Source organism: Haliotis rufescens, unplaced genomic scaffold (genome assembly GCF_023055435.1).
Source record: "Haliotis rufescens isolate VD_foot unplaced genomic scaffold, xgHalRufe1.0.p SCAF_18, whole genome shotgun sequence".
Taxonomy (NCBI): Eukaryota; Metazoa; Mollusca; class Gastropoda; order Lepetellida; family Haliotidae; genus Haliotis; species Haliotis rufescens.
The window spans coordinates 26040905-26052468 of record NW_025963868.1 but is presented as its reverse complement, the minus strand read 5'-3'; the positions used below and the strand labels follow the sequence as shown (position 1 = coordinate 26052468).

At 42.7% G+C, this 11564-nt stretch overlaps 1 protein-coding gene across 1 annotated transcript; it reads right to left on the bottom strand.

Annotated features, from left to right (window-relative positions):
- Positions 1-1802: 1802 nt before the first annotated feature.
- LOC124132997 (protein PIF-like) lies at positions 1803-9122 on the bottom strand. Its single transcript, XM_048398488.1, has 10 exons — positions 9052-9122; positions 8713-8784; positions 7811-7915; positions 6875-7048; positions 6310-6501; positions 4542-4697; positions 4052-4434; positions 3341-3470; positions 2745-2836; positions 1803-1994 (listed from the first exon to the last, which is right to left on the bottom strand). Exons 2-10 carry the CDS (start codon positions 8774-8776, stop codon positions 1962-1964), a joined length of 1329 nt encoding a protein of 442 aa, XP_048254445.1. The 5' UTR covers positions 8777-8784; positions 9052-9122; the 3' UTR covers positions 1803-1961.
- Between the last annotated feature and the right edge of the window lie 2442 nt (positions 9123-11564).

Below are 11564 nucleotides of genomic sequence, written 5' to 3'. Positions count from 1 at the left end.
GAATCGAACCCGCGTCTTTGTCGTGACGAGAGAACGCTTTAATCACTCAGCTACCCCGCCGCTCCGGTTGTAAGATGAAACGAGAAGTATTAATAAGATGGCATGTTGTGGTATCTGTTCACATGGCGCGTATGTATTTCATTCAGTTTATAGGGGCCACGGGTTGCCCAGTCGTCTAAGGCGCCGCGATTGGCTGTGCAGAGTTGCGTCCCTTGGGTACGCCAGAAACCTATGATTGTGGGTTCGATTCCCGGTTCGCCCCGATTATGTTTCTAGGTTTGTCAGCACCATACCCGTGTTCGTGGGTTTCACCGAACTGGTAAACGTCTGAAACCTACATCACTTCGGGCTTTCCTTTCACATTAAGCTGACACGCCGCGATATAACTGGAATACTTTTAAAAGCGGCGTTAAACCCAACTCACTCACTCACTCATTCAATTTATATATGGTTGTGTAAATGGTTTAGAGTTTCAACCGTAGGTTTTGATGTTTGTACTTTGACTGGTATTGTCATCCTGTCGGCTGGTTAGTTTATAACTGAATGCTATCCTTGCGTTAGGTGGTACTTTGTCAGTGCACGTTGTAAACATCTAAGACCTGCATGACTTCGGTATTTCCTCCCACAACAAGTTGACATTGCTTGAAATAATCGAAACACTGCTCAAAGCAGATTCTAACCCAGCATTCCCACAGTGTATTTTCCATATTTTCTTGTGTTCTATGACCGCCTCCGTGGTCTACTGGTAGAGCGTCCGCCCGGAGAGCTGAAGGTCTTGGGTTCGATCCCCGGCCGCGTCATACCAAAAGACGTTCAAAGATGGTACTTGTTACACTGTCTGGCGCTCGGCATTAAGGGGCTAAAACAAGGACTGGTCGGCTGGGAGTCAGTATTCTGTGTCTGAGTGGGGTATTCATGTTAAACTGCGGCATGGTATCTCAGTGAGCTAGCACTAAAAATCAGCATCAGTCCGGACTAGTACAAGCAGCCACACACACACACGTGCATTCACGTCGCTATATAAGTGCAATAATCTTGGACGCGACGTTAAACCCCATTCCACCTCACCTCTTGTGTTCTATTGTATATTCAAGACTATTAATGTGACCTAACCTATATGTAGGATTTCATTAACTTTAATATTATTAAAACTGAAAATGCTTTAAATAGTGACACCCACTGTGGTACTTATTACAAATCATATAACGTGGTTGCGGAGAGGAGTTGGATGGGTGAGCGTGCTCGGCAACATGACCTCTAAAAGGTTCCAGGTTTTTGGTCCTGCCCCACACTGTAATAGTTACGTTCCTAAGGTTTTGTGATAAGACCCTCAATTGAAAAAAGACCTTCTGTCACAAGGAAATGTGTTTAATATCAATTAAATTGACATCTACCCACAACACAATCTTGTCTACTTTCAATGAACGTAGTATTCATTGACAGTGCTGATCATGAAGGTCTTGTAGTCTTTCAGCTTCATGAAAATATTATGTTTTGGTGATACCCGTTTATTTCATATGTGACCTCCATTCCCCTTTTCCATTCAAGAATTGGTCTTAGCAATCTTATGTTTATGTATAATACTCAACTATTTATAGTTAGTGCTTTGTTCATTCCCCACGCTTTAAATTAAGTAAAAAATGTATACAGTATTTTACACGATAAAGGCAATCATTAGATCGCGGAAGGCATCTCAACTTAACGTGGTCATTGATTTATTGATGTCATTTATCTAAAAAATTAGAAACGTTTTGTGACAGCACAGTTGCGTTTCATATAAATACATGTGCAACAAACATTTGTTTTATGAAGAACATAATTTATTCGTAAAACATAAATAATACAAAACAATAGCAAATAAATACAAATTAAAAAATCTCAGAAAGTCGTTGTACGTCACGTTGCATATATCGAACAACATTGTAAGTCGTTCCTGTCTGGATGTCGACACTGCTTCAAGTTCAGACGCCCATGCCGCAACTGCGAATTCCGGTCTGAAAGTAAGATCGTTAACATACTAAAAACATTGTTATGAGATATATATATAGCGGCAAACAAGGAGTATAAGTATTGATGTTAAGAGTGAGTGAGTGAGTGCTTTACGTCACATCAGCAGTATTTCACCCCTATATGTAGAAGTTATATGTAACATTATTTATACATATATTTAAACTAAATAAAATCATCGCTGGACAGTAAAATTACTAGAATATCACAGATTTATATTTAAAACTAGCATACAACCATAAAAAGATATCACTAAATGAAACAGTACAATATAAAAAAAGGCTATAGATCGCCAGCATCAGAAGATAGATCACCATGCTGGGGTCAATAGGGACTTACAGTACTTTTGCTACCTGTGTTAAGAGGCACATGCACAGGGAAATAGGCAACACTTTGGTGAGTCAGTGAGTGAATGTGTGACCAACGCTATTTCCGGTGAGTCAGGCACACCGGAAATGGCAAATTTGTGTGCAAAAAGTTGAAATCAGTTCAAAAACGAAACCTTATTTGAAAACTCAACAGGCTTAGAAACTCAAAAAAACATATCAGCGAAATACGTGAATTGAAAAACAAGAAAATACTTTAAAGACCTTATAATTATTCACAGAAGCAAAATATTGTCACATCATGTCAGTCACATTGTCAGTGACATCGAGCAATGCGTTGTGTTGTTCACCTGGGAGTTATTTCAACAAAATAACAACATGGAAAATGTAACGAAACGTGTAAATACGTACCCTGAAGATGGATCCAACAAACCCAGAGAATCCTTGACTGGTGCAGTCTCCACTCCCGATCTGTAGAGCTGCGTTCTTCCTTGTGATGGTGGCTACAAGGTTGAAATAATAATGGCAATAACACCCGACTTAAACTCAAGACAACATTCTGCTAGAGACGTTTTCGATCGCCCCCTCAACACATTCCATTATATCCTCTGATTGGAGTGAGTGAGTGATTGAGTTTGGTTCTACGCCGCTTTTAGCAATATTCCAGCCATATATCGGCGGGGGTCGCCAGAAATGGGCTTCACACATTGTACCCATGTCGGGAATCGAACATCGGTCTTCGGCGTGACGAGCGAACGCTTTAACCACTAGGCTACCCGACCGCCCCCTCTGATTGTAAGCGAAGACAAATTATAACTAATGTTAGTTTACAACAGATATTTTAGTGCATCCATCATGTCCCCGATACAACACACACCCATTAAATGGACGGCCTTTAAGTGGATTTTTATTTTATTCCTTGTCAGCAAGAGATCCACTCAAGAATTCACATTTTGGTCTGTGCCACTGTGAATAACTTATTTTCATGAATTCAAAGTCGTACTCACTTGTGACAGGCATGACGTCCGTGACGGAGGTGAGAGACATGTCGGTGTCGTCGTCGAACAGGGTGTAGGAGTAGGTGCTGCTGTTGCTGCGAGTTGGGTACTTGACTTCAACCCTCACTCTGGTGGTTTTCTGTGTACAAATATACCAGCACATTATTATTATTCGTCTTAACCAAATTATATGTGCATTACTGTCAACAAGAAATACGTGTTATTAGTGAGTGAGTGAGTGAGTTTGGTTTTACGCCGCTTTTAGCAATATTCCAGCAATATCACGGCGGGGGACACCAGAAATGGGCTTCACACATTGTACCCATGTCGGGAATCGAACCCGGATCTTCGGCGTGACGAGCGAACGCTTTAACCACTATGCTACCCGACCGCCCCTCATGTTATTAAATACTTAATTGAAAAACACAGGTAGTGGTAGAATTAGCTCAACATGTAAGGTCGCAGTGAAGCTTAAAGAACGTTTTTCGAAGACACGTGGGGGACATTTCCATATTTGACGAATTCGAATCAATGACAAAATTTATGTCTGATGCAACTTCCTATTTTGAATTGTACCACATATTCCCATGTTTGTTCAGGTTAACCCTTGACTCGCCATTGCATGTGTTTATGACTCTTTGAACAAAGGTTTCGTATGATTATGGAAATGCTTTGTCGCTTTTATGTATTATCATAATATTTTAATAAAGAAATTATTACGTCGATCGTCAAGGTGGAGTTGATCTCGACGACGGAGTTGCCAGTTTGAAGGGTGAAGGTCACGTCCATGATGGAGCCGTTGCCAGGGACGTCGTTGACGTAGAGCATGAAGGAAGGTCCGTTCTCGTCACACTTGCCGTTCTGGAGGACAATCTGGTCGTTGATGGGAGAGGAAGGGTTGACAGAGAAGACGGTGTCGATTTCCAGATTGGAGCCATACGTGACACCAGCCAGAGCGAAAACCGCCAGACTACTGGAACCTGAAAACACTGCCTGGTTGCCAAGTGCGACGTTGTTGACCTGGATCCAGGCGTCGTTGGTGGAGTTGTCAACAAAAGCGGTTGTAGCGTTGTCGTAGTAGATGTCAGCCATCATAGGGCACACTGGAATGCATAATTCTAACTATGAGGGCAGGCAGTGTTGGAAAAAGAAACTCATTTATGCATACAGTTTGTAGTAAGACAATAAGAAGATCGGTTTTGACACCTACGTGGAGATGATGGGACATTCACGACGTCGTGACAGCCGCAGGTGACGTTGTTGAAGTTGGTGCCGAGGGGACAGTCCCTCCTGATGAGACCAAACCCGGTTACTGTTTCCATGTAAAACTCGGGGCCGTCGCTAGAGGGCGCAAACTCACATGGATCTGTGTGATGGCAAAGATAATTCACATAATAACTCTTCATTTAAACATAATTAAGCATTGTTACGGAAGATGAATTACATTTGTTTTATAAATAACACTTTATATTGTAGCATAATAAGCCTTGACCTGACTGCATAAATGTCACTTTACTTTAATGTAACTAGACAGGAGTATATCGATAACATACTACCTGTTAGTATACGCCTGGGCAGGAGTATATTAATGTGAATTTACCTGCAGTGTAATTAGCCTTGACAGGTGTATATTAATGTAAATTTACCTGCTGTGTAATTAGCCAAGGCAGGTGTATATTAATGTGAATTTACCTGCTGTGTAATTAGCCAGGGCAGGAGTATATTAACGTGAATTTACCTGCTGTGTAATTAGCCAGGGCAGGAGTATATTAACGTGAATTTACCTACAGTGTAATTAGCCAAGGCAGGTGTATATTAACGTGAATGTACCTGCTGTGTAATTAGCCTGGGCAGGAGTATATTAACGTGAATTTACCTGCTGTGTACTTAGCCAGGACAGGAGTATATTAATGTCAATTTACCTGCTGTGTAAGTAGCCTGGACAGGAGTATATTCGCGTTCATTAACGGCTGTGTAATTAGCCTGGGCAGGTGTATATTAACGTAAATTTACCTGCTCTGTAAGTAGCCTGGACAGGAGTATATTAACGTGAATTTACCTGCTGTGTAATTAGCCTAGGCAGGAGTATATTAATGTAAATTTACCTGCTGTGTAATAAGCCTTGACAGGTGTATATTAACGTGAATTTACCTGCAGTGTAATTAGCCAGGACAGGAGTATATCAGCGTGAATTAACTGCTGTGTTATTAGCCATGGCAAGAGTATATTAACGTGAATTTACCGGCTGTGTAATTAGCCTTGAAAGGAGTATATTAATGTAAATTTACCTGCTGTGTAATTAGCCTGGACAGGAGTATATTAATGTGAATTTACCTGCTGTGTAATTAGCCTGGACAGGAGTATATTAATGTGAATTTTCCTGCTCTGTAATTAGCCAGGGCAGAAGTATATCAATGTGAATTTACCTGTTGTGTAATTAGCCTAGACAGGAGTATATTAATGTGAATTTACCTGCTGTGTAATTAGCCTGGACATGAGCATATTAACGTGAATTTATCTGCTGTGTAATTAGCCTGGACAGGAGTATATTAATGTGAATTTACCTGCTCTGTAATTAGCCAGGGCAGAAGTATATTAATCTGAATTTACCTGTTGTGTAATTAGCCTAGGCAGGAGTATATTAATGTGAATTTACCTGCTGTGTAATCAACCTGGGCAGGAGTATATTAATGTGAATTTACCTGCTGTGTAATTAGCCAGGATATGAGCATATTAACATGAATTTACCTGCAGTGTAATTAGCCAGGGCAAGAGTATATTAACGTGAATTTACCTGTTGTGTAATTAGCCAGAGCAGGAGTATATTAATGTGAATTTACCTGCTGTGTAATTAGCCTGGGCAGGAGTATATTAACGTGAATTTACCTGCTGTGTAATTAGCCAGGGCAAGCGTATATTAACGTGAATTTACCTGCTGTGTAATTAGCCTGGGCAGGAGTATATTAATTGGAATTTACCTGCTGTGTAATTAGCCAGGGCAGGAGGACAGGTGTCAGCACATGACCCACTGACACACCCCGATCCATCCACGAAGGTGTTGTTGACAGGGCAGCACATGGCACGGGGTACCCCACCCTGACACTGCCAGTAAGAGTTGCACATGAGGGGGTAGGGCAGCTCGACGCCGTCAGCCTGTCCACTGCACTTGTCTGGAAAACATGACGTCATCATGAGAAACAGATTGACATAAAATATGGCTGATTCTTTTGTGCAGTCGAATATAAACTTGTTAAATTCCATGTTTGATTGTGTGTTGATTGGCGTTATTATGCTGATAAAAATGATTACTTTTTTAAATGCTGTATAAGCTATTACGTATCTGGCGTCAACGTGCATCAAAAAGTATTATTTTTATAAATAATATAAACCTTAACATAACATGTATGATCAAAATTCTTTTCGATCCCGTTACAACCTGAATATAATGATAGTGCATAATGCAATCTCTCCTAATTTGAAACCGCTGCTTATTGACCTTTAACACTTGAACTGATGCAGATGTTGTTTCGTTCTACTACTTACTGCAGTTGCCGTTCCTTGGTGTCACACACGCCTTGATGACGTCACTCCACACTGTGCCGTAGCTACAATACTGCACCTTGGGTATTGTGACGTCACACTGGACAAAGCGACTGCAGTCCCCTGGCAGGGCGCGGAACCCGACCCCCAGCAGGAAGTCCAGCATGCTGCATATAGCTGAAGGTCAAGGACGTCAAAGATCAGGTGAATAGTCTGTAAAACCTTGTCTATTTTCAATAAAATATTTGTCCGTCGTGATATGTTAGTAAGCATATTTGTCCAACTTTATATGTTAGTTTGTTTGTTGTTTAGTGAGTGAGTTAGTGAGTATGGTTTTACGCCGCTTTTAGCAATATTCCAGCAATATCACGGTGGCGGGGGACACCAGAAATGGGCTTCACACATTGTATTGTATGTTGTTTAACGCCGCACTCAACAATATTCCAGCTATATGACGGCGGTCTGTAAATAATCGAGTCTGGACCAGACAATCCAGTGATTGATATCATGATCATCGATTCACGCAATTGGGTAAGCATATTTGATCGAATTGTGCATTTACATTTAGTAATTAGGAAATGTCTTATAAATAAAATTAGACAAAATCTTCACTCAAGTATTTTGACAAGTACACTTTCGCAAGTCTTGTCTAATTTCATTATCATATTTGTCCACGGTGATAGGTAAACAGTCGTATTTTGGTCGCACTATGCATTTCAATGTAATAATCAGCAAATAACTAACCAATTTACCTTTTGTCAGGTGCATTTACATAATCAGGTGTTATCAATGTGTTTCGTTTCAGTTAAATTCGTAAGTCAATTTCTTTTCGGTAAAACGTGTAATGTTATCGAGAGCGTTTAATTCGGAGATTAACCGTTATTGCATCGGCTGTGATCAGCACTATGTTCTGAAAGTCTCCCTGCTGATGGTACTCACTGGTGCAGGTGGCGCCATCTCCTTGATACCCAGGATCACACACACAGGTGGAGTTGGCGCAGTTGGCGTTGACGCCGCAGTCGGTGCTGTTCGTGCAAGCAGCAGCTGGAGAAGAAGGTCACTATAAAACAAAACTGTGATCATATGATAGACCAGTGTGGCGGTTCTACTTTTTGTTGAAAGTGAAAATTCCTGGTCAAGTCCCTGAATGAGCTCCTTGTACACGTCTTTGAGAGGCTTAAGTTCAACACGGCTTTGAACAGTGGTAACACAGCCACATTGATATGTGGGGATGTAATGCTTGGCTAATTATCACAGCGTATGTCGTCGACGTGGACAACTGCTCATGCTATCAGCCACTGGCTCTGCCACACCAGAATTATTTACATGCTGAATTGATAGACATTGGATGCTGCTGAATGTGGCGTTGGAGAGTGAGTATGGTTTAACGCCAGTCTAGCAATATTCCAGGAATACACACATTCACACATTGTACCAATGCGGGGAGTAGAACCCAGAGGGCCTTCGGCGTCACGAGCGAACGCTTTAACCACAAGGCTACCCAACCGCCCCAACAACAGTTTAATAGCTGTAGAGATTGTAACGCGAGAAATAGTACAGTTGTATTTTAGACTTTTGTTTGAGACATTTCTTTTTCTCTGAAAGGAAGGGCAACGCGGTTTTGTATTTACTCAACGCTTTTTTCAGTTCTGAACATTTTTCTTCTTTCAAACTTGAGGCAAAACATTGCCTTCTAGAAGTTTGAGGAACAAATTATACTTTTCAGCATCACATGGTTGCCCTGATGTGGTCATGAACATTATCAGTTGATCGGTTAAAAAAGTTTAATTCATTTAAGAATTCATGTAATCAGTTTCGCGGACTCTCTCGCGGATACGCACCCTCCGTCTGTGTTACCATGACAAGCAAGGCTGCAGCGACACCGCATAACTTCCCAAGGGACATCGTCAAGTCTGTGTCAAGGAAGATATGATATACATTATTATTATCATCATCATCATCATCATCATCATCATCATCATTATTATAATTATTATTATTATTATTATTGAAGATTACAAATTTACAATGCGTGACACCAAGGATCGGCCTCACAGACTGTACCAATCCTTGCAGTCGAACCCGGACCTTTCGCTCAACGAGCTAACGCTTTGCCCATTTGTCGATCCCATCGCTCGACACTGTGTGCGAGTAGCCAGTTTAAAGAGGGCTGGACTCACCTGTATAATTGATAGATGTGTGAAGACGGCTTCAAAAGTTGCAGCTTGGAACGATGGGCGAAAGAGAACGTCTAGTCCGTTTCCATGTCCGCATTTATATAGTGACCAGAGGTCATTAACTGTTATCAAATAAATCTGTTATATAACTGTATCGCTGACCAAGGGGGATTCATATCGGTGTGATCAGAATCGCATGGTTATCTGTGTAGGTTGCCGTCGGCCGTGTTTCTTTTTATTGTTACGCTTGTTGCGCGCGGCATATCGACGTACAAAACGTAACGACGTACGATCGAACCATCTGAATTTCAAACATGGATGCCAAAGTGTTGCGTACCGAAACAGGTATGAGTCTTTAAGTACAAATAATTATGAATAAGATGCATTTTGCTCCTAAATAAAGTCTAATCGACCCTTTGCAGAAAGGATATTGTTATCATTAAGTCAACACATGGGGCGGTAAAGATGTTTTACAAAATGTTGTGATTGTTCCTAAACTGTAATTGACAAGATTTGATTTAGTGACTGCCTAACTCATACGAACACTAAAAATGATGTTCTCAGCAGCCCTTACAGATATTGGCAGCCACTGGTGTCTGTGTCTGATGCTATCTGTATGTTCATTTTATTACAAGATCAATTTCAGAAGTATGATTGAGGTGTGTAGCAAATCGATTTTAAATTCACTGTAACTTAGGTGTATGTGAGAGAGTGTGTGTGTGTGTGTGTGTGTGTGGGGGGGGGGGGGGGGGGGGGGGGGGGGAGAGAGAGAGGGTGAGAGAGAGGGAGAGAGACGGGTAATGAGAGAGAGAAGGATGAACGAGTCAGGGGAGAGGGGGGATGAGAGAGAAAGGGGGTTACAGGAAGAGAGAAGGGGGTGAGGGAGAGGGGGGATAAGAGAGAGGGGTTGAGACTCGCTGACTTGGTTGATGCATGACATCGTATCCCCCTGTGTCTGATGCTGTCTGTATGTTCATTTTATTACAAGATCAATTTCAGAGGTATGATTGAGGTGTGTAACAAATCGATTTAAAAATGTCATTTGCCCTGTTTCTGCAGGGATGCTGCAAGCGACCGCAGTGCACATATTTGGGAACAAACATGACTTTGGGTTAGTTACTGGTTACTGTTCTGCGGAAATATACAATATATTAGTTACCATTCACTGGAAGATCAAACATGCATTAGGTGTATGACTATTTGTAAATTCTTTGGGCAAAATGGACTTTTCATGATGAAGCCTTCTTCTTATATGATGTTTAGTCTTCAAACTTTGGTAGGTGCGAGAGAGAGAGAGAGAGAGAGAGAGAGAGAGAGAGAGATAGGGGTGTGAGAGACAGAGGGGGTTGAGAGAGAGGTGGATGAGAGAGAGGGTGAGAGAGAGAGGGGAGAGGGGAATGAGAGAGACGGGTGTGAGAGAGAGGGTGAGAGAGGGGGTGAGAGAGAGGGGAGAGGTGAATGAGAGAGACGGGGGGGTGAGAGAGAGGGTGAGAGAGGGGGTGAGAGAGAGGGGAATGAGAGAGACGGGGGTTGAGAGAGAGGGTGAGAGAGGGGCTGAGAGAGGGGGAGAGGGGAATGAGAGAGACGGGGGTGAGAGACAGGGTGAGAGAGGGGTAGAGAGAGAGGGGAGAGGGGAATGAGAGAGACGGGGGTTGAGAGAGAGGGGGAGAGAGGGGAGAGGGGAATGAGAGAGACGGGGGTGAGAGAGAGGGTGAGAGAGGGGTAGAGAGAGAGGGGAGAGGGGAATGAGAGAGACGGGGGTTAGAGAGAGGGTGAGGGAGGGGGTGAGAGAGGGGGTGAGAGAGAGGGGAGAGGGGAATGAGAGAGACAGGGGGTGAGAGAGAGGGGTGAGGGGAATGAGAGAGACGGGGGGTGGGAGAGAGGGTGAGAGAGAGGGGAGAGGGGAATGAGAGAGACGGGGTGAGAGAAAGGGTGAGAGAGGAAGGATGAGAGAGAAAGAGAGAGAGGATGAGAGAGTGAGGGAGATGTCGATGGAGAGACGGGGGATGGGAGAAAGGGGGATGAGAGAAAGAGAGGGAGATGAGAGAGGGGGAGAGAGGGGAAGGATGAGAGAGAGGCATGAGAGAGGGGCATGAGAGAGAGGGGAGAGGGGTGAGAGAGGGAGAAAAAGGGGAGTGAGAGAGAGGAAGGATGAGAGAGAAAGAGAGAGAGGATGAGAGAGGGGGTTAGAGGGAGAGAGGGGAAGGATGAGAGAGAGGGGGATGAGAGACAGGGGATGAGAGAGAAAGAGACTGGCTGACTTGGTTGATGCATGACATCGTATCCCTGTAAGGTAGATCGATGTTCTGCTGACTTCGTCACATCCATATTGCGTACATCGATATCGACGCTCATGATGTCAATCACTGGATTGTCTGGTCCAGACTCGATTATTCACAGACCTCTTATAGCTGGAATATTGCCGAGTGCGGCGTTAAACAGCAAACAAACAAAATCACTTTGAAAAAAACAATGATTAATCTTTAATGAGTACGCATTACAGAGTGTATAAACAT